At 37.3% G+C, this 12,456-nt stretch overlaps 1 protein-coding gene across 1 annotated transcript; it reads left to right on the forward strand.

Annotated features, from left to right (window-relative positions):
* The first annotated feature begins 1,335 nt into the window (after window positions 1-1,335).
* Window positions 1,336-10,677, forward strand: LOC126700950 (uncharacterized). The gene is made up of 4 exons (XM_050399112.1): window positions 1,336-2,228; window positions 2,287-2,341; window positions 2,623-3,470; window positions 10,557-10,677. The coding sequence occupies exons 1-4, from the start codon at window positions 1,336-1,338 to the stop codon at window positions 10,675-10,677; spliced, it is 1,917 nt and encodes a 638-aa protein (XP_050255069.1).
* Window positions 10,678-12,456: the final 1,779 nt, after the last annotated feature.

Consider the following 12,456-nt stretch of genomic DNA (forward strand, 5'->3'; position numbering starts at 1 on the left):
CAAACATCAAATCAAAGATGGACAGGTCACCGTTGGTGGTGTTATCTCATAAGATTAACCACTAGAGAATTAGCGTCAACCTCTATCTCCACAACTAAGGACTAAGACCCATAGGTTTTTTTTTTAATGTGAAAATTCTTCGTTAAACTGAAATTAGAGTACAACAAAGATTGAAAGCAAATACACAGAGACTAGGTACAATCAAGATGGAGCAGGTGTTGGACCATCGGAGGAGCACACCCCTTCCAAGTTGGAGGAGGTGTTGGGCCATTACTTCTGGCATAATGAGCAAGTTCATGCTAAGGCCCATAATTTAGCTATAAGACTTTGATGGGCCAATTGACCCATGGAAAAGCCATTGATCCAGTCCCCAGTCCAATCCCTTATAACTCCACCACTCCCCGCAGCTTAGTGTTGAGATTCTCTATTTTTACTACTTAAAAAAAATATATGAAATGGCAAGATTTTAATAGAATGATTAAATATAAAATAGAATTTAAAATCAATTGAAAAATATTTATTAACTGTTAATGTATATTATATTATATTATGGGCTTTAGGCCCAATTACCTTTCTTGTATAGCACACTTGTACTTGTACTACACTTTACTTGTACCGCACACTTACGCCTCCTATATAAGGCTCTGATGTATATTCTCTCATTATGAAATACAATACAATCTTCCAGTATTTCTAACATGGTATCAGAGCCACTGCTCTGACCTTTTCTTAGCAGTCTTGTCTTCATTAGTGTGGCTTCCATTTAACAACGCTTCCGCCATCACACTGCCGCCGCAGCCTCTCGCCGTTGAACTTCCGACGTCATCCAGCCATCGTCCTTGGGTTCCGGACCTGCAGCCGCCGTCGTTAAGGAGTTTCACACTGCACAGACCACTGCTCCGCTGCAATTATTGCTCCGATTACGATTTTGAAGGTACCACTGAGATCGTCCAGCGCCGATCTACACATTCGTGGAAGCCTCGTCGCCATCGGAGACTGCACGCGCCCCCACGCGCCGTTCAAAGTTGTTGTTCCGCCGATCACGCGCCACACGCGCCACCACGCGCCATAGCTTCTTTTCACGCGCCTCCACAGCCTCGCTGACGTTATCGTTGGCGTTAGCCCTAACAGCTTGCTGACGTCACTGCTTGCGTCATCCGCTAACGTCACCTTCTGAATCTGGATTTGACCGTTGACTTCAGGTTGACCGTTGACTTTGACTGGCCGTTGACCGTTGACTTTTCCAAGGTTGACTTTTTCAGTCCAGGTTCTCCTTACCCAGTTTTTCGCGTAGATTTCATTTCTGCTGTCTGTTTTTGCATATTGTGTCTCTAAATGGATAAAAAGGATAATTTTGTTCCTCGCCCCATCAATACTGTATTGGAGGGGAATAAAAATTACTTATCTTGGTCTCAAGCTATGCGCAGTTTTCTTAAGGGTCGCATGCTCTGGCATTATTGTACTGGTGCAATGACTATTCCTGTCAAGGGAGCAAGTGAAGAAGATGCTGTTTTTCTTGGTCGCATGATTGAATGGGATAGTCATAACCACATAATCCTCACATGGATTCGGAACACTTCCATTCCCTCTATTTCCAATCTGTTGGGCAGCTTTGATGATGCAAAATCTGCATGGGATATGTTGGCCAAAAGGTACTCCACTACTCATGGATCCATGAAATATCAGTTAGTGGTTGAATTGCATCAACTCAGGCAAGAACCAGGGCAATCCATCAATGACTATTATGATCAGCTTCGCTACATTTGGGACCAAATTGACCTTTCTGATCCAACTTGGGCATGCTCAAAGGATGCTCAGCAATATGCTTCCATCAGAGATGAATTTCGCCTCTATGAATTCCTGATGTCACTTCACAAGGACTTTGAGCCCATTCGAGGTCAGCTTATAAATCGCAGTCCTGCTCCCTTTCTTGATACTGCTGTGAATGAGTTAGTTAGAGAAGAAGCTCGTCTTGCAACCCTTCAAGCCCAGAATAAGCTCAATGTTTTGGCTATTACTCCATCTACTCCACTCATAGAGCAACCTCAGCAATCAAGTGATTCCTCTGGCTCTCACAATCGTCGCAAGCAGTCCAACAAAAAAGTCTGCAACTATTGCAAGCATTCTGGCCACACCATTGAGACTTGTTTCCGTCGCAACAAATCTACTGCTGCTGTTGCTAATACTAAGCTTACTCCGCCAATGGCTTCCACCTCAGCTGAGTCCCAGTCTTCTGGATCCACTATCAACCTCTCCCCCACTGAACTACAGGAGATCATAGATCAGGCTGTTCGTATGGCTGGTAATGCATCTCTTTCCACTGCCCTATCTGTTCTACCCGGTAAGTCTCAAACTTGGCTTTTTGATTCTGCCTGCTGCAATCACATGACACCTCACTCATCCTTATTCTCCAAACTTGACCCTGCACCACATCCTCTAAATATTCATATAGCTGATGGTTCCACCATGCATGGAAATAGTTTAGGTTTTGTTTCAACCTCTAACCTTTCTGTTCCTGGAGTCTTCCATGTACCTGACCTATCCTATAATTTGTGCTCTGTGGGACAATTAGCTGAATTAGGTTATCGCCTTATTTTTTACTATTCTGGGTGTATTGTGCAGGATCCGAGGACGGGACAAGAGCTTGGGACCGGCCCTAGAGTTGGGCGTATGTTTCCCGTGGACAATCTTCATCTTCCACCTGTTGCTCCTGTTTCTGTTGCTGCTGCAGCTGCTGCAGTTTCTTCCTTACCATCTCTTGCACTTTGGCATTCTCGTCTTGGTCATGCATCATCTTCTCGGGTACAACAGTTAGCTTCTAGGGGTCTGTTGGGTTCTGTGTCCAAAGACAATTTTGATTGTACTTCATGTCAGTTAGGAAAACAACCAGCTTTGCCTTTTAATAACAGTGAATCCATTTTTAATAGTATTTTTGAGTTAATTCATTCTGATGTTTGGGGACCTTCTTCTGTTGCTAGTATTGGTGGATCTCGATATTTTGTTGTCTTTATTGATGATTATTCTCGTTATAGTTGGATATTTCCTATGAAATCTCGTTCTGAAATTTTACCAATATACAGCAACTTTGCCAAAATGGTTGAAACCCAATTCTCCAAACGTATCAAAACTTTTCGTTCTGATAATGCTCTTGAATATACTCAATATGCTTTTCAAGCTTTGTTACATTCCTATGGCACTGTGCATCATCTAACTTGTCCAGGTACCTCTCAGCAAAATGGTCGAGCCGAAAGAAAACTTCGTCATATTCTTGACACTGTTCGTGCTCTTCTTCTTTCTGCCCAAGTTCCTGCCCCATTTTGGGGTGAAGCTGCTCTTAATGCTGTTCATGCGATTAATCGCATTCCAAGTGCTGTCATCCATAATCAGACTCCGTATGAGCGTCTCTTTGGGTCACCTCCTGATTATCATCACCTTCGATCCTTTGGATCTGCTTGTTTCATTCTTCTTCAGCATCATGAGCACAACAAACTTGAGCCTCGATCTAGACTTTGTTGTTTCCTTGGTTATGGCGAAACTCAAAAGGGGTATAGGTGTTATGATCCTGTCTCTCATCGTCTTCGTGTTTCTCGTAATGTTGTCTTTTGGGAACACCGATTGTTTGTTGAGCTCTCTCACTTTCGTTCTTCCTTGACTAACTCCTCTGTTTTAGAAATCTTTCCAGACGAGTCTCTTGTTCCTTCTACAAATACTTTTGATCCTTCTTTGGACTTCTCTCCAGATATTTTTGATGCTTCTCCTAGACAGGTTAAAGATGAACAGGTTGATGACGAGCTACCCCACCTTGAGCCTGGGTCCCCTGCTCCTGCTCCGCCTGAAGATCCTCCACAAGACATTCCACATCGCCACTCAACCCGGGTAAGATCCATTCCTACACATTTACTTGACTATCATTGTTACACTGCCCTTGCTACACTTCACGAGCCTCAAACCTATCGTGAGGCCTCCACTGACCCTTTATGGCAGATTGCAATGAAAGAGAAACTTGATGCATTAACCAAAAACCATACCTGGGATCTGGTCACTCTCCCTCCTAGACAGTCTGTGGTTGGTTGTAAGTGGATCTATAAGATCAAGACTCGCTCTGATGGGTCCATTGAGCGCTACAAGGCTCGTCTTGTTGCAAAAGGTTTTACACAGGAGTATGGGATTGATTATGAAGAGACTTTTGCTCCAGTTGCTCGTATCTCATCTGTTCGTGCCCTCTTAGCTGTTGCTGCTGCTAGTAAATGGGATCTTTTTCAGATGGATGTTAAAAATGCTTTCCTTAATGGGGATTTGAGTGAAGCAGTCTATATGCAACCTCCTCCTGGTCTCTCTGTTGACTCAAACAAGGTTTGTCATCTTCGACGTGCACTTTATGGTCTTAAACAAGCTCCACGAGCTTGGTTTGCCAAGTTCAGCTCCACTATCTTTCGCTTGGGTTACACTGCCAGTCCGTATGATTCTGCCTTATTTCTTCGTCGTACTGATAAAGGCACCATTTTGCTTCTTCTATATGTGGATGATATGATCATAACTGGTGATGACCTCAGTGGCATTCAAGAACTCAAGGATTTTCTCAGTCAGCAATTTGAGATGAAAGATCTTGGACATCTCAGTTATTTCTTGGGTCTTGAAATTACTCATTCCACAGATGGTCTTTATATTACTCAAGCCAAGTATGCTTCTGACCTTTTATCTCGAGCTGGACTCACTGACAGCAAGACTGTTGACACTCCGGTTGAACTTAATGCGCATTTGACACCCTCGGGGGGGAAACCATTGTCTAATCCTTCTCTTTACAGACGATTGGTTGGCAGCCTAGTTTATCTCATAGTTACTCGTCCAGACATCTCCTATGCTGTTCATCAGGTGAGCCAGTATCTGTCTGCTCCACGATCTACTCACTATGCTGCTGTTCTGCGCATTCTTCGATATCTGAAGGGCACTCTCTTCTATGGCCTTTTCTACTCAGCTCAGTCTCCTCTTGTACTTCGTGCATTTTCTGATGCTGATTGGGCAGGGGATCCCACTGATCGCAGGTCCACTACAGGTTATTGCTTTCTCCTTGGTTCTTCTTTGATTTCTTGGCGAAGTAAGAAACAAACTTTTGTGGCCCGCTCTAGTACTGAAGCAGAATATCGTGCCCTTGCTGATACCACATCTGAGCTCCTTTGGCTACGATGGCTTCTTAAGGATTTGGGTGTGTCCACCTCCTCTGCTACTCCCCTTTATTGTGACAACCAGAGTGCCATTCATATTGCTCACAATGATGTCTTTCATAAACGGACTAAACACATCGAGATTGATTGTCATTTTATCCGTTATCATCTTGTCCATGGTGCTCTTAAGCTCTTCTCCGTCTCCTCCAAAGATCAACTTGCAGATATCTTCACCAAGTCACTTCCTAAGAGACGCACTCGTGATTTAGTTGACAACCTCAAGTTGGTCTCACATCCACCTTGAGTTTGAGGGGGGCTGTTAATGTATATTATATTATATTATGGGTTTTAGGCCCAATTACCTTTCTTGTATAGCACACTTGTACTTGTACTACACTTTACTTGTACCGCACACTTACGCCTCCTATATAAGGCTCTGATGTATATTCTCTCATTATGAAATACAATACAATCTTCCAGTATTTCTAACATTAACTAGTATTATATCCATACGATGCATGGCTTAATAAAAAATTATATATAATTTTTATAAAAAAATTGATAATATAATTAAATTTAATAACAAATAAAATAGTAAAAATATTTTAAAAATTATGGCAAGTTTTAAATTTCTAAAATCACTTGGTAGTAAAATTGTAAGTTTTATATTATGGCAAGTTTTATATATGGCACTTAAAAATCTTTCCATTATACTTGCTAACATGTAGAGTAGTAGAAGTGCCAACCATATATAAATTTCTTGCATATATAACCAAAAACAAATTCCATAAATTACAAAAATATAAGTATTTAGAGTTTCTAAACTGCAATATAAATATAAAAGTTTACCTTTAAGTTATTTTAATGCTACCATAAGTGAGAAAATAATCAGCATAATCAATTTAGAACACCAAATCAAAGATGAATTCATCTCATCTCAAAAAAAGATGAATTACATTATCTAAAATTTTTTATAAAAAAATCATAGAATTTAAGCTATAACTGAACTACGTTAGTATCTAGACCTTCTAGGGTACCACACTCAAATATTGTATTGCAATGTAAATGTAAAAGTTTAAATATGTAAATACATACTTGTAAGGTTGTAGGTAGAAGAAGAGAAGAATAGAGGTTGTAGGCAGAAAAATAGAGAAAAAGAATTGTATTGTAGGTATTCATTACGGATTATTTGAGATATATATACAGTTCACATTGAAGAAGTTGATATAAACAAAAAGTCTAATGTTAGTCTATTGTTAGTTTAATAGAATTTTATAAAAGACCTTTTCCAAGTGTACTATGTTGCTGTTAGGTTGCTGTTTTCTTTTTACATGTAGTATTATATGTTTTTTTTTTAATTTTCTATTTTCTTTTTACGTGTGGTAATATAATTATAGAAGAAGAAGATAAGAAACAAAAATTATACCTATTTAAAAAAAAAAAAAAAAAAAAAAATCTAAAACGTGTAGTTGTGTACTACTTCTCAAAAAAAAAAAACATGTTTTAAAAATCTGTTAGATTTTTAATATATAAGAATATATATACTAATATATTAATCATTAATTATCATTCGAAATCTATTAAAATTTCTGCAATTGTAACTATTTTTTAAATAATCTAAATCTAAAACTTGTAAGATAAACGTGTAAGATTTTTTTGTTGCTGTTTTTTTTTTCATTAATTTTTTTTCAACTTATATATTATAATTAGAAAAGGATTAAATGAAGAATTTGGATTGTAATAAAATTGAGATTTTTATCAACTTAGAAATTATAAGAAGAAAAATTTTAAATATTTTTTAAATCTAAAAATCTAAAAAAAATTCTACAATTTAGTGAAGCCACTTGGCACTACCACTGTTGGGAAATTTAGACTCCGGTTGATAAAATTAACAAGTTTTAAACCTAAGTTGTTAATTAGATTTATTATGAATAAAACTTGTTAAAACAAACAAATATCAATATCATGTCAAAATCATGCAGCGGAAAAATAAATAAGACAATATATGATAACCTAGGAAAACCAATGAAACAAACTAGTTTCACAGTAAAAAAACCTTGGGAGAAACCTTCCCGAAAAGCAATCCACCATAGAAAAGAGAAGTTTCAGATCTAATACAAAGCTTTTGTCCCTAGACTCTACAATCCTCGTAGATGAACTCACAATAGAAACCTTCTACCAATTCAGAACTTCTAAACTCTTCAATATATGAACGCCACCTTTTTTGTTGCACGGATCCCAGTACGTGACTAACACACCAACTTGAAGAAGATGTTGGCTGCAAAGTTCTTCACTTCATCAACAATGAAGATCAAGAAGCACTTGGTTACAAAACACTAAGGTACAAAAACACAGTAGCTTCTTTCAGAGAGAATAAGGCATAGGTTACCTTTTGCATATGTTCTCCTTATATTCTCTTATGTGACGGCCTCTAAAATAAGCCTTATATAGGTCTAGGATTATGAGAAAAGAAACCCTACACAAATACAAAAACAAGGGCCAAAAATCAAATCTGAAAATCTGAATTCTCGTAACCTTGATCGATTGTGAGGTGTCGAGGAGGTGTCGAGAAGGTGTCAAGCTTTAAACTTTGACAGATACAGCTATCGAGGAGCTATCGAGGAGACAGGAGCTTTCTCAATCGATCCACCTAGCTATCAAAAGGTGTCGAGATTGCGATATCTCTCAACTGAAGAGCTCGATAGATAGTCTAGCTATTAAGAGGTGTCGAGAAGCCGTCGACCTATCTGTCCGTAGGTGTCGAGATATCTGTCCAGCTTTAGTGAACAACTTTTCTTTACTTGTTTCTTGGTCCAATTTTCATGACTTTAATACTAAACTTGAACAATATGTTTCTTGAAGTATTAAACACATCCTAGATCTACCCAATTACAAGTAAAGTGTGTTTTGTCAAAGGATTAGCCAACTACGTAAATATTGACATATGTTCCTAACATGAATCACATATGTCCTAACAATCTCTCCTTTTGGCAATTCGTGACAAAACCACAACAAACAAATGAACATATGAGAGAAGTCATAAATCACTCAACTCATATTCACTTGTTGAATACAATAAAATCTATCCTAATACAAACTCTTGAAAAACTTTGCAAGAAAAGAGTTTATGGCAAGTAGACTTTGACAACCTGTATTTCTGAAATACTTTAAACAAAATTCATCAAGACATCTTAGTGTGAAATAGAAATAATAGATTGCATACAAGTAATATGAAACATGTGTATAAAAAAAGAAAAGAAACAACACATGTAGAGATAAGCGAAGAAGACATACATCATCAAGTAAAGAAGATAAGTACAATGTATGTCAATAATAGTCACAAGACCCAAGGTACAAGAAGAAAAAGCTAAAAGAAGCTCTTACAACAACAAGGAGGAAAACACTCCCCCTAACAAGATGAAACACAACTCCCCCTTACATAGGCATGTATTTCTCCCCCTAACATGTAGAATCTTAAAAAGGAATCACATATTCTCCACAATTTCTCCCCCTTTTTGTCATAATTGACAAAGGGTACAAGAAGTTAGAAAGTTTTACCCGAGAGACATAAAGATGATCAAGGATGATCAAGGAGGCACAAAGAATTCATAAAAATGTATGAATGCAATGAAATAAGATGCTATGAATAACAAGATAATAGAAAGATGCAAAACACACACACACTAAACAAGTCTAACTAATTTTATATTTCAAAAATAAGTCAAGACAGTTTAGTGAGCATACATTAACACATGTAAACCTTGTGATGGACAAATCACATTGTACCTACACATGTATCAAGAGTAGCAAAGAATATTGCGTGTTGTATGTGAAAAACATCGCAAGATTGTATAAGTGTATACGTGTTATGACGATTTGAGATATGAGAAAATCACTTTAACTCACACACAATCATAATTATTTGATGGGGACTATCACCTTTGAGATACATCCTATAACTCACACATCTCCTATAATACACGCTTATAATCATATTTAAAGCATTTTTGATCTTTTTGCTTTTTATTTTCTTTGCATATTTTTATTTAAGCAAATCATGTATGGGCATATAAGAGAGAGAAAAGAAATACCCAATGATGGTAAACATTTGATATTCTAATTTTGCTATGCCGAAGCACACAAATATCATTGACACTACACTTTTGCTATGCCGAAGCATACAGGTGTCATATTATGATTGGCGGACAACAGTGGTGAGATAGTTATTTATACATTTCTCTTAAGATTTTCTAGTCCTACCCGTCAAAAAGAGTAATACGAGTGTTAAGTACAAGAAATAACTTAATCTTACTCATCACAAACAAGAGCCACAAAGCTCACTTACTTAGTTGTGCATAGAGATACTCATCTAAGTTACAAAAGATACAAAATTTAGAAAACTTTGTTTCAATGGCCATCTAAGGTACACAAGTACCAATGTACACAAAACACACACTGTTTTTGTATTTTTCTGATTTTTTTCTTTTTAATTTTATTTTGAAAACAAGACAAAATAAAAACTAAATAACCAAACAAAAACAGACAAACAACATGAAAGCATGAAAGAAAGATGTATATGCATAAAGGCATGATAGAAAGGTGCAGATGCATGAAAGTATGATTCCAAAAGCAAATAAGAAATCAAGCAAAAAGAGTCCTACTTTAGATTGAAAGAATTAAAGCAAAGGATAAACAAAAAAGATAATTAAGTTTTAGGCTCCTTTCGATAATTAAGTCTTAGGCTCCTTTCTCAACCATACAACACGAGTCTTTGGCCGTGAAGATGAAAAGGCATGTGTCCTAGTATGTCTACTAAATGACATAGAAGAATTAGAATTCTCTTGAAATTGAGTTAAAAAGCTCAAAATTTTTAATAACGCTCCAAACAAAGGTGTAGGTCCTTGAAACGAAACCTGTAACTGTTTGGACAATTGCTTATGAGGATACAACTTAAAGCAATTAGGACAAATGTGTCCAGAAACACCACAATGGTGACAAACATGAGATCTAATAAAGGATTTAGAATTAGCCAAAACAGTTTTGGATTTCATACCTTTATCACCTATCTCAAATTGAGGCACAAAGACAGTCCTTGATCCAGAAGTCGTGGAAGAGGAGGGACCGGAGGAACAACATATCCTAAGCTAGTCTTGTCATAACTAGGCTTTTGAGCACTCAAGACCTTATCAAGCTTTGCACTAGACATCCTCTCTATTTGAGTTTTAGCTTGACTAAGCTCAACCTTAAGATTCTTGACCTTCTCTTCTAATGAGGTGTTCTCCACAACAAGAGTCTCAACTAACCTTGTAGTCTCATCTAGTTTGACTAACAGATCAGCCTTTTCAGTTTTTACCTCATTAAGCTCTTTTCTACAAAGATGAAAAATCTTTTCAGATTTTATGAATTCAGTGCACAGCTTATCATAGGCTTCTTGAAAGGTCAACTTCTGGGGTACTTTATCATTAGAAGAACCCTCACTGTCACTAGCACTCTCTACAATCACTTTATCGGTTGAGGCAGCAAAGGCTATAACGTGACTACATTCACCCATATACTCATCAAAAGAGTCATTCTCAGTATCACTCTAGATAGCAACCAACCCTTTATCTTTTAACTCCTTGGTCTTTTCTTTCATAAGGTAATTTGAGCACTCTATCCTCATATGACCAAAACCTTTGTACTCATGGCATTGGATGATGGGTTTTTCATTCTTGCCCTTCCTTAAGGATTTAGATTTCCTAGGAGGTTTGCCCTTATCATTTTTCCTAAATTGAAGAAGCTTGATAATCTCATCAGTTATGAAAGTTAGATCCTCATCTTCATCTTCATCTTAATCTTCACTTTCATCTTCACTTTCATCTTCATTTTTAGAGTCCTCAATCTCTTCCTCTATACCTTTAAGAGCCAAACTTTTACTCTTTCCACCTTTTTCCCATTAAGCCTAATCTCATCTCATAGGTTTAAAGGTTCCCTACAAGCTCAGTCAAAGAAAGTTGATCAATGTCCTTGACTTCTTCAATGGTAGTGATCTTGGCATGGAATCTTTCAGGAAGGAACCTAAGGATTTTCGTAACAATTTTGGATTCCGCAATAGATTCTCCAAGATTGAAGGCAGAATTCACAATATCCATGAGTTTAGCATAGAACTCATCAAATGTCTCATCCTCCTCCATCCTTATTTCTTCAAAACTACTAGTGAGTCTTTGAAACTACACAATCTTTACTGCCTTGGTACCTTCATAGGTGGTCTCAAGAATGGTCCATGCTTGTTTGACAACTTCCGTGGATGATATTCTCTTGAATTCTTCATTGGTCACCCCACAAAACAAGGCATTCAAGGCCCTACTGTTGAAATTTTCCGCTATGATTGTTGCATCATCCCAATCCATCGGTGCTTCCTTTGGCTTAATCCAGCCATCTTCAACAGCTTGCCATACCTATTCACCTAGAACCTGCAAAAAAACTTTCATACAAACTTTCTAGTACGCATAATTAATTCCATCAAATAAAGGAGGAATCAAAAGATATTGTCCACGATCCATGACAACAGGGGTTAAGGATCACACTTAGGAAATTAATCCAATCAGAGTGTACCTGCTCTGATACCACTTGTTGGAAAATTTAGATCTCGGTTGATAGAATTAACAAGTTTTAAACCTAAGTTGTTAATTAGATTTATTATGAATAAAACTTGTTAGAACAAACAAATATCAATATCATGTCAAAATCATGTAGCGGAAAAATAAATAAGACAAAATATGATAACTCAGGAAAACCAATGAAACAAACTAGTTTCATAGTAAAAAACCTGAGGGGAAACCTTCCCGAAAAGCAATCCATTATAGAAAAGAGAAGCTTCAGATCTAGTACAAAACCTTTGTCCCTAAACTCTACAATCTCCATAGATGAACTCACAGCAGAAATTTTCTACCGCTTCAGAACCTCTGAACTCTTCAATATATGAACGCCACCCTTTTTGTTGCACGGATCCCAATACATGACTAACACACCAACTTGAAGAAGATGTTGGCTGCAAAGTTCTTCACTTCATCAACAATGAAGATCAAGAAGCACTTGGTTACAAAACCTTAAGGTACAAAAACGCAGTAGCTTCTTTCATAGAGAATAAGGCATAGGTCACCTTTTGCATATGTTCTCCTTATATTCTCTTATGTGACGACCTCTAAAATAAGCCTTATATAGGTCTAGGTTGTGAGAAAAGAAACCCTACACAAATACAAAAACATGGGTCAAAAATCAGATCTGAAAATCTGAATTCTCGTAACCTTGATCG

Source organism: Quercus robur, chromosome 9 (genome assembly GCF_932294415.1).
Source record: "Quercus robur chromosome 9, dhQueRobu3.1, whole genome shotgun sequence".
Lineage (NCBI taxonomy): Eukaryota > Viridiplantae > Streptophyta > Magnoliopsida > Fagales > Fagaceae > Quercus > Quercus robur.